This window comes from Lepidochelys olivacea, assembly GCF_965140295.1.
Source record: "Lepidochelys olivacea isolate rLepOli2 genome assembly, chromosome: 27".
Classification (NCBI taxonomy): Eukaryota; Metazoa; Chordata; order Testudines; family Cheloniidae; genus Lepidochelys; species Lepidochelys olivacea.
The window spans coordinates 11,946,121-11,973,292 of record NC_140437.1 but is presented as its reverse complement, the minus strand read 5'-3'; the positions used below and the strand labels follow the sequence as shown (position 1 = coordinate 11,973,292).

Below are 27,172 nucleotides of genomic sequence, written 5' to 3'. Positions count from 1 at the left end.
TCTCAGCCTTCTTCAGCTCAGACCCCCACAAACAGACCCCCCCGCAGCCTCCCCTCAGCTCAGACCCCCCCAAACAGACCCCCCCTGCAGCCTCCCCTCAGCTCAGACCCCCCCAGGGCCTCCCCCCGAACTCAGATCCCCCTCCCTATGACCACCCCCCCAGCCCAGACCCCCCCTCCCTACAGCCGCCCCACAGCTCAGGCCCCCACTCTCTGCGATCTCCCCACAACGGATCTCAAACTCCCTACACACACTTCCTGCAGCCTCCTCCTGCCCAGCTCAGACCCCCCCCTTCAACTCAGCCCCTCCTCCCTGCACCCTGGCACCCCCACCAGGCCAGCCCCCCCTTCCCCACCCAGCTAAGAGACGGGGCAAAGGGCAGCCCGGTGAGAACCTCCCGCACCGGCTGGGGGCTGGGGTAGCCCCGCTCAGCGCCCTGGGCACGCGTGTCTGCAGCTTGCCCCCGCGCCCCCCTCCCGGGCTAGCGCTCGCCCCCCGCGGCAGTGCCCGGCCTCAGGGAGGGGGCAAAAGCTGCCCCCTTGGCCAGCATCTGGCGGGGCAGATGCACCCTCTTCCCTGGAAAATGCATCCTCCCCGGGGCAGGCTCATCGCTGAGGGGCCCCCAGAGCTGGATGGAGGCGGGCCCCCCTTTCCCTAACGCAGGCTGCTCCGTGGCTATCCACCGCCCCCCCCCAGCCCCCTAGCCCCGCTCTCCACCCACCCTCCTCTGCCACATCCCAGGGCGAATCAGGCCAGGCCACTCAGCAGGCAGGGAGCTGCAGCCGCGTGTTAATAACAGGCCTGTTGCAGAACATAAAAAGCCCCTGCCAATGAGTCACATACACCCCGGGAACAAATAATCACAGGCCCTGGCATGGGCGGGCACCTGCCTGCCAAGCCCGTTGCCATGCTGAGATGGCAGGGAGGGGGTTAGAGGACCCCCCCCGCCAGTCCTTTGCAAGGAGGTGCCAGTCAGCCTGCAGCCTCCTTGCTTTCACTCTGCAGCGGGAGGTGCCCTGCGTTGCCCATGACCCCACCTGCCGGCAGAGGGGGCAGAAGCTCACTGGCAGCAGGATGTCAGGATGGGGTGGAGGGGGAGGGCAAGGCCATCAGTGGGCCCAGCCCCGTCCTCCCCTCTCCAATCTCTTGCTCTTCCTCTAAAGGTGTGAGGGTACCTCTGGGGTGGGCCGGACTTGCCCAAGGGCACCCAGGAAGTGCACGGCTGAGTCTGCAATTGACCGCAGTTCTCCTGAGTCCCAGTCCGGTGGCCGGTCCACCAGACCCTCTCTCCGCCCCCAGGCTGGGCTGGGGCACAGGCAGCCCTGCAGAGATGCCACCTTAAACGAGCGGAGGAAACACACACCGCCCTAAATATAGACGCCACTCACACACAGGCTTGGAGGCCTGGACGGAAAAGGGGGAGGGTGGCTGGTTAGGGGGCGCTGGGCTCACAGTGGAAACAGGCAGGAGATAATCTATCCATGGGCCATGCTCTCTGCGGGCAAATGGGCTCACGCAGCCCTCTCCTGCCGAGGATGGGTGTTTGTCCCACTTCTATGGGGGTCTCTCTACCCCTTGTTCCTCCACCTTGTTGTTTCCCCAAAACCCCCCTGCACCCGAGTCATCCCATTCGCCCTCTTTGTCCCAAATCAAGAGCGGCGCTTTCACGCCTAGGAGATCAAATACCGCAGAATCGGTCCCTAAATCTGTGCAGGGAGGGCTCTCAAGGTCCACACTGTCCTACTGTGGGGACAGGAAAGGACAAACAGCCAGGAAACGGGAGACCTGACACAAGCCTTCGCTGGTCAGAATGTTGCAAAGTTTTTACTAAATTTAAATATTAAAGGAGGAAGAATCAGAGGGGAAATTTGATGTTTTTGCAAATTTCCTTCCCCCCTTAACAATTTTTGAGCTGGATGAAATGTTACAGATTTAAAGGGTAAGGGGGGGATTGTTTTGAAAATGTCCCTATCTCTAATGATTTGGGCTTGCACTAGGGCAGCTGTAAATAACCCAGAAGCACTGAGTGCAAGACCCATTGCGCCAGGTGCTGTACACACCGTTTTGGGGCTGAGGAGTTTGCAATATAATTAGACGAAGGATGATTTATCCCCATTTCACAGGTGAGGAACTGAGGCTGAGAGATGGAGCAGAGAGGAGCGAGACGGACTGAAGAAAGTAGCGGGAGAGTGGGAGAAATGTGAATGAAAAGATAAATGCAACCTATATACTGTCCAGGGGCCCACTCAAAACAGCTGCCAAAGTTTGCTCTTCCCCTGCGGTTTGGCTTCCCCTTTCACCCTGTTTCACATGTCTTTGCAAGTCTAATATTAACCCTTATGGAATTGTACTGTCACCACTGCCCTCTAGTGGATGGAAGCAGAACTGTTGCATATGTCCTAAGCCCCATACTGCTGAGTAATGAGGGTGATTCTCCAGTCCCTCACCATAGAGGACTGTGATCTGCGAACAGGAAGAGCTGAATTTTGTCCCCACTGTTTTCCTAGAGGCTGTGTCCTGCACCATAGTGACCAGTGTGTAGCCTTTATCCTCTCCCTGTCCCCATTTCACTGTGCTGGAGACGGCCTTTGCCTACCCACAACTCACAGCATCCGTTCAGGCTTCCCCCACCTCCCATCTCCACCTATCCGTGGCACTTCAACCTGGCCCTCTAGGGCTGGGGAAGACAGGCGAATCCTTTCCGATTGCTCATTCAATCCTGGCTTTTCTGTACAGATTGTGGCTCTCCATTGAGAACAGTGCCTTCAGCAGCACCGTGGCATGGCGTCTGAATACATGTTTGTCGTGGCATCTGTGTGATTTGTATTTTCATCCACTCGATCCCTTGAATGGTGTAATTAGCGAAATGGGAGCAGGGTCGGAGCACCCGGAGCGGGGTCTGTGGGCAGAACGGGCCGGGGCTGGGGAGATCTGGACCACTCAGCTCACAGTAACGGGAGTGAAACCGAGGCCTGATCAGTGAAGGCGTCTCGCCGAATCCTGCCCCTCTTCCCCACGTCGGTGCGTGGCCTCTTGCTCCTCCAGTCGCTCCCCTGATTTCAACGGGAGCCGTCCAGGAGCGAGACCCTGCTCGGCGTGGGTAGGACACTGAGACCTGATCCTCGGGGCTCGGTTAGAACCAGCCCTGGTGCAGCTGGTGTGAGACCCTCCAGCACATTCCAGGTAGACCCCGTGCCCAATGGGCACGGCGGTCGATCACGCCCGCCTGCTGGGGGCGTCAGCCGGTGCCCTAGAGGCAGGAGGCTCTGCAGGCATTAGACCAACCCCCATGGCTTTCCAATGGTGCTTCTTCATCCCTTCCCTGTCCGACAGGAGACGGCCAAGCCCACGGGCCGGCGTCACTCCAGCTGAGATGCTTCCAGGAGCCTTTGAGACCCGCTGCAGCACGGTTCCTGCCGCCCAGCGTCCAAGTGCAGGATGGCGTCATTAGGGTGTCAGCCTCTCCCGAGTCGGTGAGGACTAAGACCTGAGCCCCACACAGCTGGGGCCAGCTCTTCCCAAGAGCTCAGCACGCCGGGGGCAAACTTGGCCCTACGAAACCATCGCTATCTGCTCTGTGTGCAGTGACCTCTGGGGGAAGATTTGCTGCGGCTCACTCCAGCTTCTAGGGACGTCCCAAAAGCCTACAAGCCACAGCTGCCCTCCTGGCCGGCAGCCTGGGCAGAGAGGCCGGGGAGATGGGGTTGAAGGAGCTACAGAGGCCATGCTCCCAGCCCAGAGGTTGCTGCTCTGTACGGGCTCCCCTCTCGCCCCCAGGATGAATCGGAGAAGTGTGGGGGGAGTTGGCCTGCATCCCTACCCACCAGGTCACAGCTCTGGCTGGCTTCTGCTTGTCAGTCCCCCAGGCCAGGCAGGGCCGTCGGAGGGTGGGATGCAGGGCTCCCCACCAGGCAGAGGGCGTGGCTGCTCTGTGCACCAAGCCAGCCTCCCCAGCCGTGGTGGGCAGATGAGCCCGAGCGGTGACGATCGCTGAGCCCGGGGCAGGTTCACAGGGAGGTTAGTGGAACAATCCAGCTGTGGGCAAGAGATGACCTCTGAGCCAGCACAGCACCGCGGGCAGGATCCTCAGCCACGCATGGCAGCTGGGGCTCACAGGCCGCAGGGCCAGCCCCCTCTCCCCGGCACTGCCGTCCCCCGAGCCGGGCAAGGGCCCCGGGATCCCAGACACAGCAGAGAATCAGAGCAGCACGTGGCGACTCTGTGCCAAGACAGCTGATGCGTGGGAGGTTTTACCTGGCCGGGAGGAGATCAAGGAGTCAGTGGGAGGAAGAGAAGGCTGGGGGGGAGGAGAAGGCTGGGCCCAAAATATGTCTGGATCCAGGACATCGCTCGCCCCTTTCTCCCTGCCCCACACGAGTGCTGGCAGGGCTGGGTCCTCCTTGGCAGAGGCCACTCCCCGCCAGCTGCAAGGTGCTTGGCCCTGGACCCACAGCCAGACCTTCTCCACCTGTAATCCCGTTAACTCTCCCAGGCTAACCTGGGGCAGGCATGGGGCCTGAGCGAGGGCCGGGGCAATCCCCGTGCTGTAGGAAGGGAGACCGAGGGTGTGTGTGTGTGTGAGGGGCTGTCAGGGATCGCTCTGCCCAGGGAGTTGCGACTGAATCTGGCCAGCAGGGGGTGCTGTTCTGCAGCAGGTCCCCTCATTCCCAGGAGACTCCTGTGAAAACAAGGGGGTCACTGGGGCAGTTCCCCCCCACCTCCGTGCCCTGCGGTTCCCGCTGGCTGCAGCATGCCCACTGGGCACATACTCCCCTGGGCACATACCCTCCTGGGCACCTAACCCCCATGACACCTACCCCTGGGCACCTACCCACTGGGTACCTACCTGCCCTGGGCACCTACCCCCAGGCACATACCCGCTGGGCACCTACCCCCCTGGGCATATACCCACTAGGCACCTACCCCCCTGGGCACATACCCACTGGGCATCTACCCCTCGGGCACATACCCAGTGGCACTTGGCTCGCCCTCGGGCTATTAGCTAGACAGCCAGCTCTGGAGCTCAGTTCCACCTTGTCTAGACCCCCCCGCCACCCCGGCGGATCCCTCTCTCGCCTTGTCTGTCCTGACAGCCTGTCCCTGTCAATCAGAGCGTGGCTCTGGCTGGATTCCCAGGCTAAGGGGGCAAAGATGGCAGCCCGGGGACTGCTGTGGACTCCCTTCCTTACGGGCAAGTAACATCCTCTCTCTGCCCCGGGGTTTCTCTGCAGCGAGGCTGGAGGGGGGGGTGTCTATCTGTATTGCAGAGCCCCGGGGTTCGGGGGGCTGGGGGAGAGATGCCAGCAGCCAGCCTCAAGGCCCAAACAAGGAGGTAGGGCTGGCTATTCTGAGAGTGAGACACGGGGCTGAAAACAATGCCCCTCCTTAGGGGCGAGGGGTACACAGACAGAGACCCCCGCCCTGCCACTGGCCCCAGCCCGGAGAGTCACTGGCGACTAGCAAGGCGAACCCAGAAACTCAGACTAAATATAGCTAAAACTAAATATAGCCAAAGGTGCAGCAGGAGTAGGGGGACGGGACGGCTTCCGTCCAGGCCATTTCCCCCCGCCCCCGGCGGACTCGCTCTGGCTGGGCCCACCAGCTGGCTCCGCAAGGTGGAGGGGCAGGAGGCTTCCGTGGGAAGGTGGCGCAGAGCCAACTGAGTTCAGAACCAGCTGGCGGCCCGAAGCCGGGTCTCGCTCTAAACTTGGGGGGCTCTCGCTGGGGTCCAAGCTGCCCCCAGGGGGTTCTGGAAGGCCTATTTGGGAAGCTGTAGTTGGGTTTGTGGAGGCTGTAATAGGGTGACCAGGTGTCCGGTTTTCGACCAGAACACCCGGTCGAAAAGGGACCCTGGCGGCTGCGGGCAGCACCGCCGACCAGGCCGTTAAAAGTCCGGTTGGCGGTACTGCAGATCTAAGGCAGGCTAGTCCCTATCTGTCCTGGCACTGCGCTGGGGGGTAGGGGCCATGGGGCTCCGCACACTGCCCCCGCCCTCAGCACCGGCTCCACACTCCAATTGGCCGGGAGCTGCGGCCAATGGGAGCTGGGAGGGCGGTGCCTGCGGGCAAGAGCATCACTCAGAGCCCCCTGCCACGCCTCCGCCTAGGAGCCGGACCTGATGGCCGCTTCTGGGGCGTAGCACGGAGTCAGGACAGGCAGGAAGTCTGCCTTAGCCCCCTCGCTGCGCTGCTGACTGGGAGCCGCCAGAGGTTAGCCTGCGCCTCAACCCCCAGCCCCAGCCCTGAGCCCCTCCAACACAGAGCCCCCTCCTGCACCCCAAACCTCTCATCCCCAGACCCGCCCCAGAGCCTGCACCCCTAGACCGTGCCCTCACCCCCTCTGCTCCAGCCTGGAGCCCCCTCCCACACCCTGAACCCCTCATTTCTGGCCCCACCTCAGAGCCTGCACCCCCAGTTAGAGCCCTCACCCCCTCCCACACCCCAACCCCCTGCCCCAGCCCAGTGAAGGCGAGTGAGGGTGGGGGAGAGTGAGCCACCGAGGGAGGGGGAATTTACTGAGTGGGGGGCAGGGCCGTGGGGCAGAGGGTGTGGCCTCAGGAAAGGGGCGGGGCTAGGGTATTCAATTTTGTGTGATTAGGAAGTTGGCAACCCTCCCCTGGGCTCTTGAGTTGGGCATTTTATCCCCAAGTCTCTCAGTGCTTGGAAGAGGAAGGTGCCGAGCAGCTCCCGCTTTGACACGGAAGGAGGGGTCAGCTTGCCCAAGATCACCCAGGCTCTCTGGACTCACAGGCCCTAGCCACATCCACCGTGCCACACCGTCCCCCTGAGCTCCTCCCGCAGCTCTTATCTGGCTGGTTGCCCATTGCTCCCCTTGTCTTCTCCTGGCTGGATCTGGGGGAGCCCATATGGCCACAGGATGCTCCCATTCCACCGGGCCGCCAGCTGTAACCCAGACCCTCCTCGCAGCGGTGTTCCTGGCTGGGATCCTGGCTGCTCTCCCCGATCGGCACGTCTCGCCGGTGGCCGGAGCCGTCTTCGTCCATGAGCTGAAGAGGGAACATTTCCAGGGGGCCTTCCCCTCCATTCGCAAGAATGACAGCGGTGAGTGAGTGCGCCGGGAGGGTCCCACAGCCCCATACCCAACCTGGCCCCATGCAAATGGCTTCCTGGATTCCTATTGTCAGGTCAGTCCCATAACCGATCCAAGAGGAGGGGGCTCCACTGGGAACTGGGTCCAAAGGTGGCTGGTACCATTCCCTGACCACTCCCCAACATAGACTGACCAAGCTGTAGGACTAATATCAAATGTATATATCAACTCTCCATATACCCCAATATCGAATCTGATCTATCTATCTATCACCAGATACCCCAACATCCATCTATCTATCTATCACCAGGCACCCCCCATGTATCTGTCCCCATACACCCCCAATATCTATCACCAAACACCCCTCAACGTCTATCTATCACCATACACCCCCAACATCTATCTATCTATCACCAGGCACCCCCCATCTATTTATCCCCATACACCCCCAATATCTATCACCAAACACCCTTCAACATCTATCTATCTATCCCCATCCACACTTATCTATCTACAGACATATCCCAATATAAATCTAATCTATCTATCACAACACCCCCATCTATCTATCTATCACCAGACACCCCCAATATCTAATCTATCTATCTATCCCCATCCGCACTTATCTATCTACAGACATATCCCAATATAAATCTAATCTATCCCCATACACCCCCAATATCTATCTATCATCATACACCCCTCAACGTCTATCTCTCTATCCACATACACACCTATCTATCTACAGACATATCCCAATATTAATCTAATCTATCATCACCAGACACTTCTATCACCATACATAACCCACTGTCTGTCTATCTGCAGTATTTCTCTCCCTCTCATATTCAGCTGTCTAGCATTATTATTACTCATTCTGAGTAGCTCTCACTCTGGGTCAGGCCCTTTCCAGCATTCAGTAAGGGCCGGTCCCAGCTCGGAGGCGCTCGCGGTGGAAGGACAGATGGACAAGCTGAGGATAGGGAAAGGGGACCAGCATCTCCCCAGCTGTCTCTCTCGTCACCCCTGGGATCTCTGGGGGTGCGGTGCACACAGCAGCCCTGGGCTTGGCTCCATATACGGGCCAGGCCGTGGTGTAGGAACTGGCTCCGGGGAAGGTCCCATCGCTGTTGGGGTGGTATGAAACTTGGGCTGCTGGGACGGTGCCTCTCCTGCCTGCCTCTCCCCCGCTCCCCTCCCTTCTCCCCGTGAAGTCCACTGGGGACTTTGCTCTTGGTCTTGATTTTACATGGAAGGCACCCAGATCCTGTGGTGACGGGCAGCAGGATGAAATCTCAAGAGCACTAGCCTGGTGGGGCCTCTCCAAGTGAAGGCCCCTGAAAACCCTCAAACCATGTGCGGATCCTTTCAGAAATCCCACCCGACACCCCCATCACCTTCCACGCCCAGCTGCTGGGATACCCCGACCTGCCCCGGTGGCTGCGCTACACCCAACGTGGGCCATACCGGACAGGCTATCTATATGGGTCCCCCACCACGAAGGACGTCGGCAGGCAGCTCATCGAGGTACGGGGCCGGCGCTGTCCCCCGCAGAGCCCTGGGGCACGGGCAGGACGCAGCGTCTTTGCGGGCAGGGGTGTGGCTTTGGGCCATTGCGGGTCGCTTTGTGGCAATGGGTGCTGTTGGGAGGGGTGCGGGTGTACGGGGCCGGAGGGGGGTTCCGTGTGTGTGCGTCTGAGGGCGTAAGAACCAATGTTGCTTGTGAGGGGCGGGTGGGTGCCTGGCTGTGTCGGCCTCACCATGGGGGCCGGTGAACGCTTGGTCATCGGGACTAAACCTAACGCAATAAAGCTAAACAGCTCCAAAGTCCTATGGAGACCCGAGCAGGCTGCAACCTGGGGGCTCCCTTCCCTCTATTGACCCGGCTCTAGGAGCGCTCTCTGGGCACTCGCGAGCCATCTCCCCATTCAAGGGCAACAGGGCAAACCCCCTGGAGCTTGGATTTCTCCGCCTCCTGCCCGGGTCTGCCGTTTGAGCCACCCTCCCCAGCAGAAGGAGATGGCCTAAGTGGGACGTGACCTGGCTGGCGGCCATTTTGTTCCATGCGCGGATCCGAACCTCTTTCTTCTTCTCCATGTGGCAGGTGACGGCGTATAACAGACACACCTACGAGACTGTGAGGCAAAGGGTCATCTTCACCGTTGTCCCCTCCCCAGGTAATGCCCCCGCCTTCCCTGTCATCGCTACCCATACCCCTTTCCTAGCAACCAGCTTATCCCAGGTCTGTCACCATCCCCTCGCCAGGGCAGGGCAAGGAGGAGCCAGCAGCAGCCCTGACCTGATGGTGCAATGATGGACCCATCTGCCATGTCAAGAGAGCGACACCACCCAGCCCTCCCAGCATCCGTTGGAGGTTGCCCCTTCCCATAGACACCTCAGCATACTCATAATGCCAGAGGTCCTGGCTGTAAGACTCCAAGGCCCTTATGAGGTCTCTGCAGGTCCAACCCCGATGCCCTCCCAACGGGGTCTCTCCGCTCCCTCACCACAGACACCCAGATGCCGTACCAGGCGGAGTTCTTCGTGAAGAACCGAGACGTGGAGGAAGTCCTGCCGGCGGACGCACAGAAGCAGTTCCAGCAAGCCCTGGACATCATGCTGGAGCAGAAGGACTGGAGTATCATCAACATCACGTCGGCCTTGGACCGGGGAGGCCGTGTTCCCCTGCCCATCGAGGGCAGGAAGGAGGGGTAGGAACCTTTCCCGTAGAACATCAACTATGACGGGACAGACAACTACCCATTGGCTTCCGTAGCTCTGTTCCTTCTTGAGGCTGCCCAGTGCAAGCTCTCCTGGGGTCCCCCAGCCTGGCCCCTCAGCTTGCATTTCTGGGAAACACCCTAGAACCAGGGCTTGGTCCATGGGGCCAAAGGGTTCCTAGGCTGATTCTACCAGTCAGAAAGATCCCAGACCACTCCCCACAGCCAACGGACTCCCAGACTGTTCCCCACAGCTGGGGCGGGGGGGGGGCTCCCATACCATTCCCCATAGCCGGGGGCTCCCAGACTGTTCCCCACAGCTGGGTGGCTCCTGGCCCATTCCCCATGGCTGGGAGGGCTTCCAAACTGCTCCCCACAGCTTCTCTAGCTGAGGTAGGCTGGGGCTGCCATGACCGACATTCTCGCGAGCTGTTACACCTAACCCCTCTTCCTCCCACCTTTCCTGTCCCTCTGTGCGTCTCCTCCCCAGGGTTTACATCAAGGTGGGCTCCCGCAGGCCTTTCTCCAACTGCCTGATGGAGGCCATGTCCTCCGACAACCAGTTCAGGTGCAGCCTGGAGCAGCAGCCGGTCATTACCTGCTATGACAGCTTCAGCCCTCAATTCAGAGTCGACTGGTGCAACATTACCTTGGTGAGGGGCTTTGACAATGTCTGCGCTGTCCTGGGTGTCTCGCATCCACGCCTTACTACTGGGGCAGGGGAGGGGGAGGAATCCTGACCCAGGGAAATCCACTGATTTCACCTGGGTTTCCAAGACTCCCTGCCCCAGAGCTGGTGTCCCATCTCAGTGCCCTGGGAGATGCCACCTATTACATATCTCTGCGCAACAGCAAAGGTGAACCTTAGGGCCTCTCCTGGTCAATTGGCAGGGTATTGTGCTGGGAATCAGGACTGGTTCTGTTCCTGCCTCGGTGACTGACCTGCTCGGTGACCTTGGGCAAGTCTCTTCCCCTCCCACCCTTGTCTATTTAGGCCATAAGCTCTCTGGGGCAGCAGGGGCTGGCTTTCGCAATGGCCTAGTCTACACCCAAAGCTGCACCTGGTTTAACTAAATTGGTGCCTTTACTTAAACCGCTGCAACCTGTGTGCGTAGCCCGGCCTTTGTGGGTCTGAACAGCCCCTAGAACAGGGGGGCCTTGATCTCAGCTGGGGGGCTCTAGGTGCTGCTGGAAGACAAATGCCAGGTCTCAATGAAAGGGAGGGAGGTGCTAGGCAGAGGGGCGTCTTACGCAGCACCGTGTCGCTGTGGAGAAAGAGGAACTCGGCGGCATAATAACGAAGCAAACTGTCATTTTCGCTGGAAATCCCCAACAACTCAGTTCCCGAAAGTATAGTGCCAGCCGCAGTGCTCCTTTCCACCAGCAGAGGGAGGCGGCTCCTTTGGAGAAGGTGGCGGGGGTGTGGGGGCTAGTGAGCTCTGCCAGGCCCTTATGCAGGGTCTGAACCATGGGGCTGGTACAGTCTCATTAAGTCCCTAGGGGGATGATGGGGCGGGGGGGGGGCATGTTGGCAGGGCCCCACTGCTCAGGAAATTGGGATAACTGGGGATGTTTATGGGCAAATCCCAGAGGATTCGATAGGAAACATTAGCCTGGCTGTAGGGTTCCCGATCACCCTATGGGAATTAATAGGATGTTTCACTCAAGCTCTCCTCCCCCTGCAGCAGTCAATAGGCAGCGATTATTATTAAGGATCCGTATTAGGGCAGTGCCACCTAGTGGCCCCAACTCAGATGAGGGCCCCGGTGGGCCAGGGGCTGGACCCGCAGAGTGAGTGGCAAAGGGCTCACAGGCAAAGGAAGAGCCTACCCCTGATTTACAGCCGGGGAACAAAGGTGCAGAAAGATGGGGGTGTATGGCATCACGGGGGTACATCCCTGCTCTCCAGAGTCCCAGTTCGCCGCCTTAACCCCAGCCCATCATCCATTACTTCCTATCTATGGACCCCTAGAGGTCTCCCCCCGAGAGACCACAGTCAATCCTGATGGCATCCTGGCGTCTTCTCTCTCTTCTCCTCCTTCAGGCCGATCTCTCCAGCCTCAGCGTCACGGAGGGGGTGCCCGTGTGGGGCGATGGGGTGCTGGAGGAGGGCAGCGAATACAACCCCCCCACGGACTCCCCTGAGAAGGCATTCTTGTCTGACTATCTGCTGACCATCTTGCTACCTCTGCTGGTGGCCTTCCTGCTCTGCCTACTCCTGGCCTACATCATGTACTGTAGGAGGGAGGGAGTGTAAGTTGGATAGATGCCCCTGGAGCCAGGAAATGGGAAGGGATGTAGGAATCAGCTGGAGACCCCCTCCCCAGCTGATCGGGGTGCTCAGGACTTCCCTGTTTGCTGATGGCTGGAGCCCCCTGGGGCTGAGTGAAATCCACCCTTGCCAAAGCACTTAGCACCCTAAGGGCTGCAGATGTGCCTGGATTTTCGGCTGGCCCCTCTGCTCTGGGGGGAATTTCCCCCGCTCTGGGAAACTGATCGTGCACCCGTCTGTCATGGTAGCGGGGAGAGAGTTCAGCTCCCGAAGTTCATTTTTGGTCACATCTTGTGACCTTTGACATACTTTTAACAGCTGAGCTCGCAATTCGGGAAAGTTTGTTGGCCTAATTGGCAACAGCCCCCCGCCCCTTCAGCCACTTGTGCCGTACGAGGATCTCCACTAGCTGTGAGACGTATTGGGGCTATGACACACAGCAGCTCTGAGTCCCTCCAGCAGAGGGCAGCAGTGCGCGCACACTTCACTTCTCGCTGCTGTTCACGTGGCTGGGGCCAGGCAGGCTGTCTATAAACATTTGCTCAAGGGTTATTTAAAGTTATGATTTATCTCTATTGGGGCCTGGCTGCACATCTGGCTTAGCTGATGACAATTTTAAGCTCAGCTGTTGGCAATATCTCATGACCACTCCCCCCTTTCTTTTCCCCCCGTAGGCACAAAAGGGATAGGAAGACCTCTGAGTAAGTGATTCAGCGATCACCATTGTGTCTGCATGCGGGGGTGTGTGTGAGATTTGTATGTCGGTGTGGGTTTGTGAGGCTGATTGGTGTGTGCGCTTTGCGCGGTTGTGTGTTTTCTGCCTGTTTGTATTTTAACACGTTTCCGGGCTTCGGCAGTTTGTGTGCTTGCTTGCCAACGTGGGTGTGTGTTTGGGGGGTTGTTTGAGATTGTGTTGGGTGGCTGGGGGTGTACACACCGAGTCATGCCAGTACCTGGGAGTTCTTCTCCCCACTCATATCTCACAACTGTCACATTGCCGTGAGTGTGAGCAGATCTGGACGCAGGTCCCTGCGGTGGCCTGGGCAGACCTCTGTTGACTGACCCTCAGGGCCTGGCAATGCAGCCTTCAAACTTGGACTTAAAAGGCTCCAGGCTTGTCCCGCTCCCGGCTCCCGCTCTCATCACCTTCGTTCCCTGCCTTCTTCTGCAGGGACGAAGGGTCACGCAGATGAAGAATTAATCTCTTACATTTCGATAGCCCAATTCATCCCCGAGCACTGACACACATAGGATGGGATTGCATTGCCCACCACTGAAATGCAGCCACCTCTGGAGTGGAACGAGGCAGCCGTTTGACAGCACATGCAGCACGGCCACGCCCCACTTTAGTGCAGGAGGCTGCCAGATGAAGCAGGATGCAAATCCCTTCCCAGTAGGATTTTGGGAAGAGCGCCAGGGCTAAATACCCCAACTCTTGTGAGAGGTGCCAGGGGATCGTTAATGAGAACGAATAGCCGCAGGCCAAGGGCTGCATCTGAATAGAGGAGCCAGCAGTACCAACGTCTCCCACTCACCCTCCTGGGACCCTGAGGCCAGGACGAGCCCAGCCCGCCCGTCTACACTGTAATTTTATAGCCTGAGTGTTTGCTGAGCAGGGCCAGCCATGGGTGTTTCACTGCAGTGCAGACATAGGTCAAGATCCTACAGGACCTCAGCCTGAGCTGGTACCCGTGTCATTCCTCCCCCTTCACTGGCTGTTAGCAGATGGGTTTCAGGCTCATTCCCACCCTTCATCCCTTCTTGGTGCCAGAGGCTGAGCCTGGCCCCAGGAGAGTTGAAATGCAACCTTGTATTCATGGAAGTGCTAGAACTCTGGTTTTGGAGGTTTTCCCTCCCACTTTGACTGGCCACTGCCCAGCCTGGCTGGCCGGCGTCCTGGCTCCCTGGAAAGATCCCTCAGCACCAGCTTTCCTCTTTCTGCCAGGCTTCCTGCTCCCAGTCTTTTGGGGGCCTCCTTCTTGGGCACTGCTTTCTCTTTCTTCTTTCCCACCCCTTGCCGACTCGGAAGGAGCCCCAAGCTCTTGTGCCTTTCAGCTGCTGCAAGACCCCTTTGAAGACCAGGTTCTTGAGCACCGTCTGGAAGTGATGCTTGTTCCTCCTCAGGTGGTAGCCAGTGGCCATGATGATCTTCTTGACAACCTGCAGGGAAAGGCCTGAGCACCCCTTGGACACGGCCACAGCCTCCAAAATGAGCTTGGAGACACCTTGACTTAGTAGCTTGGAAGGGTTGGCACCAGCTGGCTGGTTGAGGAGCCTAGAACCTGATGGCTTGGGCTGGTTTGAAGAGGCTGGAAACCAATGGACAGGAAGTATCAATTTTCTCAGTTCTCTCTGAATCTGGCTTATCTGAGACCAGAGTGGCCACATCCAGGTTGGCTGACACAGAGGATGGGACCTGGGAAGACTCACTCGTATCAGTCATTTTGCTCGCTGCTCCTTGCCTGGTGGGTTGGCAGCCAGAGGTCTTTCCTGCCTGTTTACTGTGTATTTTCCAGCTTGAGATGCAGCACCGAACCCTGGAGTGAAGTAGGCAGCCTGGTTGCTCCAGATCCAGCACTGTGCAGATTGGCCTCCCCTCAGCGAATCCAAACCCCGACATGGGCTCCACGTTCAGACCGATTTCCACAGCTCCTTGGGTTTAAATTTTCAGGGACCTCAGTTAGGAGAGGACACAGGGAAGCTGCCAATTCACTGTTTCCTGAGTGAAAGTGCTGAATTTTTGCAGCTACTTTTCAATTTTGGTTCCTCGCAGGCTGACTTGGAGATCCAGGATCCTGGCTTGGCTGCTGTTTTCTTCGAGGACTTTCTCCTGCTAGGTACCTGGGGAAACGGACTCAGCTCAATCCCTCCTGCTGGATTCCAGTTGGCTCCCAGTGATCAAGTCAGCTATTTCCATGTGAGGTTGCAGGCCTATTACAGATGTCCCTGGGCTCCAGGACAACCTGGCAGTAACCATGACAGCAAAAGTGGGCCAGTTGTGATGTCATAAGGAGCTCGTGATGCCCGTGTGTGTGTCGCCCCACATCGCAATTTTTACAGACTGTGATTTAAAGATTTGAATGATCTGCCAAGATGTAATTTGTCAAAAGGCCCTTGATTTGATTGAAATGGCGCCCTGCAGGCCCCTGGGTGTGGGGTTCAAGGCTCTCCTGTGCCTTGCCGTGGAAGTTACTCTTATCCAGGGGTGGCAGAAGGGAGCTGACGGGCTGTGTCGTGTGTGGGGGGGGGGGCGGAGGATGGAGCTGGTCTAAGCATGTCTGCAATGGAGTGAGCGTGTCTTCCTACGCATCGGTTGCGTGTTCTGTGCCCACAGCCGGAGGGGACCCGATTCCTGACATGCCAGCTTGGTGCTCAGCCAGCTAGCAGTAGGAGCCAGCCCCCAGTGCTTGTGTGATCAGAATCCTGGGATAAAGGCCAGCGGGTATCTCAGCATCCCGGTCTCTGCCTCCCAGAGGGCATTGCACCCAGCACCATGAAACTGCAAGCTACTCATGGTCGGGGAAGCCAAATCCCCGGCTAACCAGGACCAAGTTAACCTCACCGGGCATTTTCGTGCCACAGCAGGTGAATCAGGTCGAGCAGCAAGGGCACTAGCTTGGGACTTGATGGGCCTGGGTGCTAATCCTGGCTCTGCCACTGACTCATTGAGTGACCTTGGGTACATCACTTCCCCTCTGTTTCTCCTCCCGCTTTGTCTGGTCAGATTGCAGGCTCTCTGTATGCCTTCCTCCATACTGGCTCCGATGCATGGAAGCCCTGCCAGTCCAGGATCTCTCTCCTTCAAGTCCTTCCATAAAGGGCACCTCTTCCCCTAGGGACTATCAAATCCCCACTTTTGCAACAACCCAGCACGCCCTCTGATCACTGCATGTCGTTCGTGCCTTGGTCCTCTGGCTTAATCGGAACGACAGAGCCTTGCAGAGCAGAGGGTCCCTTGCCCCATGATCAATGTGAAAGCTCGACCAGCAACATAGGGTGCTACTTGCCCCCCCTCCCACACACCCACACAGCTTGGGAGATGTATAGGGATCAGAGCCCCACGTGGTGTAAATACATCACCATTCCTTCAACCCCTCCCCCTCTCTTCTCCTGGAGGCAGGTTCCCAAGGATGAGTCTGGACATGGGGAGTTTTTAAATACAGCCACCATTTTATTTCCACCAGGGGTAAACCTGTAGTAGGGGTGGGTCTATCCTTCAAGCGTTGGCTGGCTGCTGCCCAGCGTGGCTGGCTGACGGCTTGGCTTCCTTAGAAGATCCATCGTCAGCAGCTGCCCTCTTTCGGCCAGGCTTGTGGCTGCTATGCCACCCTTGAGGGGCCTCTCTTGTTTCTTGGGAGCCTTTTTCTTCCTGTGCCCTGTGCCCATCTTCTTGGCCAGCTCCTTGCCGATCCCAAAGGAGCCTGAAGCCCCGGTGCCTTTCAGCTTTTGCAGGAGCCCTTTGGTCACCAGGCTCAAGAGCACCCTCTTGAAATGGGTCTTCTTCTTGGCCATGTTGTAGCCCGTGGCCACAATGATCTTCTTGAGAGCCTGCAGGGAAAGGCCAGTGTGCTTCTTCGAGGTGGCCACAGCCTCCAGGATGCGCTTGGAGAGTCCTCGACTCAGTGGTTTGGACAGCTTGGCGTGGCTGACGCCAGGCAAGCTGGATAGTTTGGAGATCCGGCTGCCTGATGGCTTGGTCTTCTTGGGGAGGCTGGAACCAGACGCCTCAGGCAGCTCGAGATTCTCACGGATCTCTGCCGCTGGGTTAGCTGAGCCTACGTCAGCAGAACCTGGGGCTGCTGGCTCAGGGTTCCCTGAAGCTGGGGCAGCTGAATCCAGGGGAAGAACCTCAGAAGGGTTTTGTGTGTCATCCATTTTGCTTGCCAAAGGGAGCTGCTGCTCCTGGTCTCCTGTCCCAGTTTAGGGTCTGCCCGTTCAGACCAGCTAAATGTCTATATTGTCTGGGAGTTCCGCGTTGAGACGTAGGACTCGCCAGGCGGTTAAAACCCCGTCGTCCTGCTGCCCCAGGACCAGCTTGCTGCACGTGTGCCCTGCTCACCGAGCCCAGCCTCTGGCTGGAGTTGCGTGTCCAGCTCTTGGCAGCTCGGGGTACAAGAGGCTTGGCTGCCGGAGAGGACCCAAGGAAAAGCTGCACCTAATGGTTGCGTTTGGGGACGCACGGATTCTTAGCTCTGGCCTTGCAGCCTTGGCCCGTCTTGGCCTGGCTGCCTCGCTTGGTGGCTGTTCTCCTTGAGGACCTTCTCCCACCAGGGACCCACCTTGTCTGACTCAACCGTGCTGGATTCTGGGCTGTGGTCAGCTGGGGGCGAGGGTACAGGGCAAGCGAGTGATGAGCTGTAAGCCCCAGCCCACTTGGCCACACTTGGGCTGCTAGAACATAGTGGTTGCCATGAGACCGGAGCTTGGTAGATTGTGACATCAGGTGCACCCTGTGATGTCTGCGTAGGGGCGTGTCTGGGCACAGGCCCCCTTGGAGAGGAGCAGGGGAGTATCCCTTTAAATCGTTTGCAAGCCCGCTTGCGGTGCTCACTGTGTTCTGGGTGTTAGAAGCGGCCAGGTAGAGCAGCAAGATGTATATAGCCAGGCTTGGCACGTTCATATTTAGTCAAAAGGGTTGTTTGGGACCCAACTGTGCAATGTGCTGTCCTCATATTGTTGTGGGTTGCAAGGTGTTAACCAAACACCCCACATGTGACCAGAGACCCCCAAGTGCTGAGCTTTCCTTTGTGTTCCCAGGAGCAGAGGGCCAGGCTGCTCCGAAGCATTCAGCACCCAAGCAGGAGCAGGTTTCGTGGACAGCTCAGGGTGGTGGGTGCATGCTGGGAAATCCAGCCGGGAGTGTCACAAGCGGGAGTGGCAGGGCGCTGACTCCTGGCCTTTATTCAGGCGCCTAAATGGGAGCTGAGCTCTTCTGTAGGTTCTGATTGTAGGGGCCAAGCACTTGAAAATCTGGCCCATTGTGGGCCCAGTTCTCTTGTCATCGTATACCAACTTGCCCTGGGAGTCACCTGTGTGCAGCGGTGGGAGAATCTGGCCTAGGAATTGTACCCGAGTGTGCACCCACGAGTATGTCCGTCCATACACCGCTCTTCTGTGGGCATGTTTCTTGTTATTCTGTCCTTGCCAGTCTGAGGACATCCTGTTCCTCCCTTCACATCCACCCAGCCCCTGTAAGACTCTCCATGGCAGTGATCCTTCCTCTGGGCCATATTCTCTCCAACCTTGCTGTTGAGCAGTGCAAGGGATTGCCTCCTTCCCGGAGGCCTGTCCCTGCTGCATTCAATGCCCTGGCACCCAACTGCTGATCCCCTGCATGCCAGCATGTTGCAGAACGATTAGCCCTCCCCGAACCAGCCTGCTATGTGTGTGGTCTGTCACAATTTTTCCCACACCGGTATGGAATGAATTTGGTTATGTGCACTAATATGGAGGTGATGCATGACCCCCCTCCTCCTCCCCCAAAGCCGACCATGGCAAGTGTTTCCTCGGTGGCCTTTTCCCCTTTCCTGGAGGTCCCCTCATCTTCCTGGTGGGCTTTGCCCTTCCGCTTTCCCTTGCTGGCTCTGGCAGCGCCCGAGGCCTGGATGCCCATCACCTTGCTCAGGAGCTGCCTCGCCAGCACCTTCCTGAAGCAGTGCTTGCTTCTGCCCTATGGCGTAGCCTCCGGCCTCAAGGGTCTCCTGGGTGGTTGCCAGGGGAAGGGGCAGCTTGGAGGTCGCCACGGCCGTCAGGAAGGCCGGGGAGAGGCTGGGACACCTTGGTTTATGCTGCCTGAGAAGCTTTGATGGAGCTGGGGCTTGCAGGCCCAAGGAAACGGAGCAAGGCTCCTTGCCGTTTTGCTTCTTGACCAAGCGTCCTGTGCAGGGAGCTGCCCAGCAGTTGCCACCCCAGCCTATAAACCCAGTAACCACGGCAGCCCAGCTGGTGAGGTCAGACCGCAAGTGCTCACCTAGTCCAGCCTCGCTAGACGGCCTCCCCATGGGGTTGCTTGAGATGGTGGAGGGACGTGTTGATTTCAGGCACCTCCGCCCCGATCCTCCTACGCATGCTTGAGCATGGGAGCATCCATCCACGTTCAGCTCTGTGTTGCGGGAACACTGGGGAGCTCTCTGTGCCCTTGGTGGGGTGGTGGGGGATCCTTGGAGACCTGAGGACTCCCCATCCCCTGCTTCAGCTCCACTCGCTCTCCCGAAGTGACTTGGCCTCAGGGCAGGGTCTCCACCTTGGGACACAATTGCTTCCAGCGTCCGCACTCAGAGGATGAGAAATCGGACTTTCCCCTTCTGCCCCATCCAAGGAGTTCGAGCTACTCCGTTCTCTATAGGATCCCATGCTGCCCTCACCCCTGCGGTGTACGAGCACCTGCCAGTCGGGCATTCAGCAATGTAGCCAGCATCTGTCATGGGAGGATCGTGTCCTCTCCCCTGGGGGAGGAGTGTGGGGGCAGTGGAGGGTTCTGTTTTCGTAGGGTTGGGTCTTTGAAATGTGTGTGAAGGCGGGTGGGAGCAGCACTCCGCACCTTCCACTCCAAATGCCAGGGGGCTTGGGGTGGGCCTTCGCTCCTGGGGGAGTTTGTTCCACAGACTGGGACCAGCCCCTGTCAAACGCTGTCTGCCCCTCTGGGTTGATCGGACCCCCTCCTGCCCTGGGTTCAAAGAAGAGAGAGGCCCGAGCACAGCGAGGGAATCCATTCCACCTGGTTTCTGTGGTCAGCGCTTTGGGCTGAGTTTGCCCCATCGCAACCCCAGGCTGGTCTCCCGTCCCCACGTAGGTGGGGCTAGATGCTACTTACTTCAGAGCCTTGCAAAGGCCCTAGTCCCAGGAACTCAGGTTCCATTCCACCCCCACCCTCTTCCTTTCTCCGGGGTTTCAGGTGCCTTCCCACCCTTTACCCCTTCTTGGTGCCAGAGGCCACGGGAGAGTTGACATGCAATCTTATATTCATGGCAGTGCTAGACCTCTGGCTCTGAAGGTCCTCCCACTTTCACCGGCTGCTGCCCAGCCTGACTGGCCAGCCTCTTGGCTCCCTGGAAAGATCCCTCAGCCCTAGCCTTCCCCTTTCTGCTAGGCTTCCTGCTCCCACTCTTTGGGAGGCCTCCCTCTTTTCTTGGGCACGCTTTCACTTTCTTCTTTCCCCCCTTGCTGATTCTGAAGGAGTCCAAAGCTCTGGTGCCTTTCAGCTGCTGCAGGAGCTCTTTGGAGATCAGGTTCTCTCCATGTGGTAGCCAGCGGCTACAATGAGCCTGCAGAGAAAGGGGGTGACCACAGCCTCCAGAATGAGCTTGGAGACACCTTGACTTAGTAGCTTGGAAAGGTTGGCACCAGCTGGCTGGCCAGACAGCCTAGAATTTGATGACTTGGGCTGGTCGGAGAGCCTAGAACCTGATGCTCGTGTGGACTGGAGAAGCCGGAAGAGGATGGATTGGAAGTTCCGGCATTCTCAGGTACCTCTGAACCTGGATTAACCGAGGATCCAGGGTGACTGAATCAGAGGAGGGAACCTGAGAAGACTCACTCATATCAGTCATTTTGCTTGTTGAGAGCTCCGTTGAAGGCCAGATGTGGGTGGTAACCGTAAGAGCCAGGGCTAGTGCATTGTGAGGTCATAAGAAGTGTGTGTGGGGGGGGGGGGCCTTAGATCAGACTTCCCCATGTTGGATGGAGGCCTATCACAACACCTTAACAGAAAATATTCTGTCCCGTGCACCTCCGGAGCCCTGACAGATCACTCTACCTAGCTGCCACCTCTGGGGTGGCACATGATGGCTGTTTAACCGCGCTCAGCAAAGCTACATGATAGTAAAGGGAGGGGAGAAAAGCACTGTACCCACTGAAAGTGCAAGAGGAACTTTGATGATTATATATTTATTCTGCCTCCCTAATTTGGGCTCAGGAGAGCACAGACAGCTTGACATGTGCAAATTATGCCATGAGACCTTGAATGGCCAGAAGCCTGGCTTCCCTTCTCATCTGAGAGAGGAGCAGGGCTGCCTTCAAAGCACACGGAGGGGCTCCAGTTCAAGATTAAGTGGGGACGGATTAGACAAGTTATCAAGCATCAGTTTTGTAATCCCACAGAGTTCTCCCCCGCACCACAATGGCCCAGACTGATGACCCTTAGCCCAGAGGGCTGGGAAGGCTTTCAAGGCTACCCTCCTGACTTCCAAGGCTGTTTCCTCTTTGCAACCCACTTTGAAAGGATTCACCCAGACACGGGAGAGCTTTTAAATACACGGATCCCTTTATTAAGCCCTGTTTCATAGCGGAGCCCCAGCAGGGGATGCAATTCCTCACACGGCGGCTTGCCGTTTCCTACCCCGGCGAGCTGGCCAGCTGGCTTTGGAGGACACGCGTTTGGGTGCCTGCCTCCTCCCGGACTTCTTTCTTTTCTTGGCGGCTACTTGATTCTTCTTCACGTCCCTCTTCTTCCTGCCGGTGCGAAAGGAGCCCGAGTCGCCCATCCCAGTCATCTGCTTCAGCAGCCCTTTGGAGACCAGCCCCTTGAGCACGCGCAGGAAATGGGTTTTGTTTCTCACCACATCGTAGCCCGCCTTGGTGATTATCTTCTTCAGGGCCTCCAGGGAGAGGCCTTGGCATTTCGGGGAGGTGGCCACAGCCCAAAGGATGAGCTCCGAGACGCTGGGGTTGGCATGCTTCGAGGCCGTGGGGGCTCCTGGGCCTGTGGTTGAACCTTGGGGCTCTGATGCCAAAGAGGACCCCTCGCAAGGTTCACACAGATCAGTCATTTTGCTGGCCAATAGGAGACACTTCTCCTTGACTAGCCTTCAGATTGGAGCCACCTCCCGGCTGCCCGGTCTCGTTTCCGGCTGGAGGTGCGGCCCCAAACGACGCGACGTGGGGCGGTTGGCCCTGGCGTAGCTCCCTGGGGTTCTCCTCCTCTCCCGGCGCCGATCAGTCTCGGACCGTTCCCGCTTCCTCGGTTCGAAAGACGCCGAGGACCCAGGGAACGCTGCCGTTAACAGCCCCTTTATGAAAGCACGGGGTGAGGCCCGTGACACGCGAGGGCTTTAGCTCCTCACAGCTGGGCTCCGCGGGGCTAGTACTCGATTGCCTCGTTCCTCTGCCGGCTCCCTGCGTGGGGGAGGCTGGGCAGGCAGTGCTGAGCTCCAAGGCAGACCCCCCCCCCCCAAGTCACTGGCCCAAGCTAGTAACCACGGTAGCGCAGCCTGGTGCTTTGTGATGTCGGAGGGGCCCTGTGATGCGGGGAACGTGGCCCGATGGGGCTGGTTTCCCCCTGTGGCGTGGCCACGCAGCTAAGGAATAGGCAGAGATTTTAAAGAAGCAAAGCGACTCGTCGCTCAAATCCCACCCGCGCTATCCCTGCAGAGCTCAGCTCACGAGCCAGGGGTTAGCATCGGAGCGTGTTTGCGGGGGCAGGGGGGGGGGGAGGAGAGAAATCCTGGCCCCAGCAATGGCAGTGGGAATTCTGTCACTGACTCCAACAGAACAAGGATTTCATTGTGTGTGTACGTGAGAGAGAGAGAGCGCACGTAGCTCTTTGAGACAAGGGCCATCTTTGTCCTGGGTTTGTACAGCGCCCTGCACACTGGGATCTGGGCCCAGGATGGGTTCCTAGGTGCTACCGTAATACACCTAATACATAACATACAGCGCCTAGCACAGTGGGGTCCAAGACTAGGGTTCCAAGGCGCTACTACACTACAAAACAATTATTATTCTCCCTCCCCGCCCCCCGGCCAGGCTAATTGTGTCCTCTCTGCTCTCCCCCATCTCCTGGTTGCCAGTGTCCAGATGGTGCATCACAACACGATCCACAGCAACACGGAGGAGCTGAGGCACATGGCCAGCAGCCGGGACGTGCCCCGCCCTCTCTCCACCCTGCCCATGTTCAACGTTCGCACGGGCGAGAGGGTCTCCCCGCTGCAGGGCCATCAGGACAGCGCCCACGTCCCGCTCATCCTGGCCCAGCAGTGAGTGTTCCCCGCCCACCCGGGTCAGGGCCCACAGAATGGGTTTGATAATTGATTGGTGGTGGGGGGAAGGGCGCAAAGCCATGGCCTGGGGCAGGTGGCTCCTCCCCTTTAAGGGTTAATTGTTCCCCCTAGGCAGTCAGTGGGCTTGAAATGGGGGGGGGGAGCCAGGGGAGAATCAGGCCTCAAGGGCTTGATTTGTCATTGCTCTGTGGCCTCTTTGCCCCATCAAGGAGGCTGCAGGGCAGGTGGAAGGGCTGCATGGGGAATACCCCCCAGCACAGCCCCTGCCTTTCACACAGAGGTGTATGAGGCCCCACAGACAGCTGGTCCCCGGGGCTGTAGCTACACTGCCTTGTCAGCACAGCTGGGGTCGGTAGGATGTAGGGACTGACCCCTTCTTGGGCCGAGGGGGCAGTTCAGCCTCTGGGGTCCACTGAGACCTTGGCCTCTCTGCTAGGGCAGCCAGCAAGGGGCTGGTGGGGGTGGGAAGCTGTTTAGTCAATTCTCCTGCTTCCTTTGGACTAAAACGCTAGATGAAAACCCTTTAACTGAAGGCAGGGTGGCCTAATGATTAGCACACAGGACTGCGAGTTAGGAGACCTGGGCTCTAGGCCCTGAGACACTGCTTGTTCATTTCTTGGCCTGGGTTATAATATTTTACCCGGGCCGAGGTCTTCGAAGGGGGAGAGCCATACAGGGGTAACACATTCTTATTACCAGGGCTTTTCTCTCCTTCCCCCCAACAGGTAAAGACCAACATGGGGCATTCCTGTCTCTTGACTCCAGGGGATTCGCGGCAAACAGCCAAGGAATCTTTTGTTGGTTGGGGAGATGGGGGAAAATCTTGTTTTTCCTACTGTGAGAAATAGAGTAACAGGTGGGGACTAAAGAGATCAGTGTGCGTGTGTCCGTCACAAGCAGGAGAGAGGCGGGGAAGTAATAAATAGCAGTGATTGCTTAAACCACTGAGCAATGTTTAATTAAAGCACGTTTTAATATGAAACTTGGTCTCTGTGCTCCGGCTTTGCTGCTCCCTAACTCTAGGGCAGAAAAGGTCATGGTGTCTTGATATAAATCCATGATACGCCCACATCTGGAATACCGCCTGCAACTGTGATCACTCCTGCTCAAAAAAGACCTGTTGGAACTGGAAAAGGTTCAGAAAAGGGCAACAAAAATGATTAGGGGTCTGGAACGGCTTCCGTATGAGGAGAGATTAATAAGACTGGGACTTTTCAGCTTGGAAAAGAGATGGCTAAGGGGAGAGATGATAGAGGTCTATAAAATCATGACTGGTGTGGAGAAAGTAAATAAGGAAGTGTTATTTACTCCTCATAACACAAGAACTAAGGGGCATCAAATGAAATTAATAGGGAGCAGGTTTAAAACAAACAAAAGGAAGTATTTCTTCATACAACGCACAGTCAACCTGTGGAACTCCTTGCCAGAGGATGCTGTGAAGGCCAAGACCATAACAGGGTTCAAAAAAGAACTAAAGTTAATGGAGGAAAAGTCCATCAATGGCTATTAGCCAGGGTGGGCAGGGATGGGGTCCCTAGCCTCTGTTTCCCAGAAGCTGGGAATGGGTGACAGGGGATGGATCACTTGATTACCTGTTCGGTTCATTCCCTCTGGGGCACCTGGTGTTGGCCACTGTCGGAAGACAGGATACGGTGCTAGATGGAGCCTTGGTCTGACCCCGTAGGGCCATTCTTATGTTCCCCAGGAGATAGGTGTAAGCTGGCAGACCTTTTTAGGGTGCTTGCCAGAACAGCTGTTAAGGGGCTAAGATTGTCCGCAGCCATGAAGGACCCCAGCAGAGATTGTGCAATCACAGGCGCACACCTTCTCCCGCCAGTGCCCTCCCACCGCACATATGGCACAAGGGTAGAAACACACTCATGCAGCTGGGTACACGGGGATCATGCCATGAAGAGCTGGCTTGGGAAAGCCAGCTCTTCTTCTCTGTAGCATGGGGCCGTGCAAGGTATTGAAGATCACAGTGGGAGTGCCTACGCTATATGGACATGAGCCAAGATTTGTGGAACCCCGTTAGCCAAAGCAGAGGCCTGAATGGGAGAGAGAACTGGGCCTCCAATCTGGAGGTGAACTCTTTCTCTGGCCGTTCGCACAGTTACTGTAGCCACGTTGGTCCCAGGATAGGGGAGAGACCAGGCGGGTGATGCAGTGGCTCTTATTGAGCCAACTTCTGGCGGTGAGAGACAAGATTTTGAGCTCCACAGAGCTCTTCAGGTCTGGGAAAGGGCCTCCAAGTGACACAAACAACTTCCAGCCGGAACAGGTTGTTTAGCATAAGGAGTTAACACATGTTGCAAGAGGCCATTCAGGGTGAAGTGGGCAGTTTACACCTCTGTAGTCTTGGGCCAAAAGAGGGACAGTGGGTTACAGATTGTTGTAATAAGCCATAATTAATTTATGTCAGGGAGGTCAAGCAACAGGTGACAGACTCGTGAGGGGGCCCTCTTCAGGGTTCCAGCGACGGGGGACGCCTCGGGTGAGCCCTGGCAGGGGTGTCCCATTTTCTCTTGGGGAAATATGGTCCTCCTGCAGCTCCCAGCCGCCACAGGTGGACGGCCGCCCCCCCGCCGCCCAGCTGCCGCTGGCAGAAGGGGAACTCCACAGCTCCGAGCTACCGTGGTGGCAGGGGAAAACCGTGAAGCCGCAGCAGCAAAAGTCACAGACAGCTCATGACTTCCGGGAATTTGTTTCTGTGACTTTTATTAAAAATAGCCATGACAAAATCTTAGCCTTAGCCATAGTCAGTCGTGTGGCGTGTTCAAAAGCATTTAAGCATGTTATAAAACCATGTCCCATCAAATCAGTCCTAGATTCTATGATTGATTTGATGGGACATGGTTTTATAACATACCAAAACATGTTAAATGCTCTTATCAAAATGCTTTGGGTCTATTTCCCCCCCCCCCCCAAACGAAATGGTCATAAAAGCGACAATCTTGATGAAATTGCATTTCCCAGTGAAAAAATATTCCCTGGGAAGATTTCTAACCAGCTCTATTCGATAACAGGCCAAACAAGTCAGCCTGAAGCATGTCAGGTTGCTTGTTGGATGGGTGGGATTTCTGAAAAATCCCAGTATACATTTGCTTTCTAGGGAAGTCTCTCTTGCTCCCTGTCCCCCTTTCCCATCTTCTATTCCCGTGTCAGCTCCATCCTTCTATTAGACTCTGGAGATCAGAGCGCCTGGAATAGGGAAGCCCACCAAGACTGGTCTTTCAGAACCCACCTGAATCCTGCACCCTCTCCCATTGCTTCCTTTAGGGTAGTATTCAGCAGAGACTTTATGCCACATTGGGGTGACCCACTTTCTGCGTAGCGAGGAAGGTATTCACTGAACAAAGGGCGTTTCAGACCCCAGGTGCTGGCCTCCCTGTTAATCGCACGCACAGTTATGCTAGCAAGATCCCAGAGCTCAGTCACACACAGGAACAGGGACTCACAACCAGCCTCCCACCTGACAAGGCTCACAATGAGCCATGCCAGAGACACTCACAGGAATCCCAACACACAACTAAGCCTCTCCCCCCGCCCCATCCCTAGAGGAGAACAGACTCACAAGCACACTTGGAAACACAGACTCACAACCAGCTATGGATGAAAACTCACAATCACACACATGCAAGAAAGACTCACAACCACATCCATCAACCTGAAAACCACACACAAGAACACAGGCTCACAAACTGCCAAACAGACCCCTCTCTATTTATCTAGGGCTTCATTGTCATTGTCTGTCCACATAAATGTACTTTATAGCCCACCACAGATACACATCCATGTAATAAAGCAACTCCCCCAACTCAGGTACCCATCTGCAACACAACAGGTGTGCCTTGCCTCAGTTTCCCTCTCACTCCACCCATGAAATGAGCGCAGCCCCTCACTGTCCGATACATCCTTGATTCGCATGCACCCATTCAGGAATCCTCCCAAACCCTTGTAACAAAACCCCTCTCCAGTTTGACACTAACCAGAGAAAGATACAGCAGGCTTTTCCACACCCCTCTCCAGGGACAACACCTCCAGCTCCCCACCCAAGAGTCAATAGCAGTACTGGGGTCCCAGTTCCCTTCCTCTGACCCTGGGCCCCACTCTGCAGGCCTTCTGAATGGCAG

The 27,172-nt window shown here is 57.1% G+C and overlaps 2 protein-coding genes across 2 annotated transcripts; one reads left to right on the top strand and one right to left on the bottom strand.

Annotated features, from left to right (window-relative positions):
• Positions 1-6,865: 6,865 nt before the first annotated feature.
• SGCA (sarcoglycan alpha) lies at positions 6,866-24,002 on the top strand (the record flags this gene model as incomplete). Its single annotated transcript, XM_084615492.1, has 9 exons — positions 6,866-7,061; positions 8,423-8,577; positions 9,155-9,227; positions 9,563-9,761; positions 10,261-10,423; positions 11,815-12,023; positions 12,717-12,743; positions 22,830-23,015; positions 23,765-24,002. 9 exons carry the CDS (start codon positions 6,866-6,868, stop codon positions 23,766-23,768), a joined length of 1,212 nt encoding a protein of 403 aa, XP_084471618.1. The 3' UTR covers positions 23,769-24,002.
• Positions 16,252-16,917, bottom strand: LOC311513583 (uncharacterized protein; the record flags this gene model as incomplete). The annotated part of the gene is made up of 1 exon (XM_084615507.1): positions 16,252-16,917. One exon carries the CDS (start codon positions 16,915-16,917, stop codon positions 16,252-16,254), a length of 666 nt encoding a protein of 221 aa, XP_084471633.1.
• Positions 24,003-27,172: the final 3,170 nt, after the last annotated feature.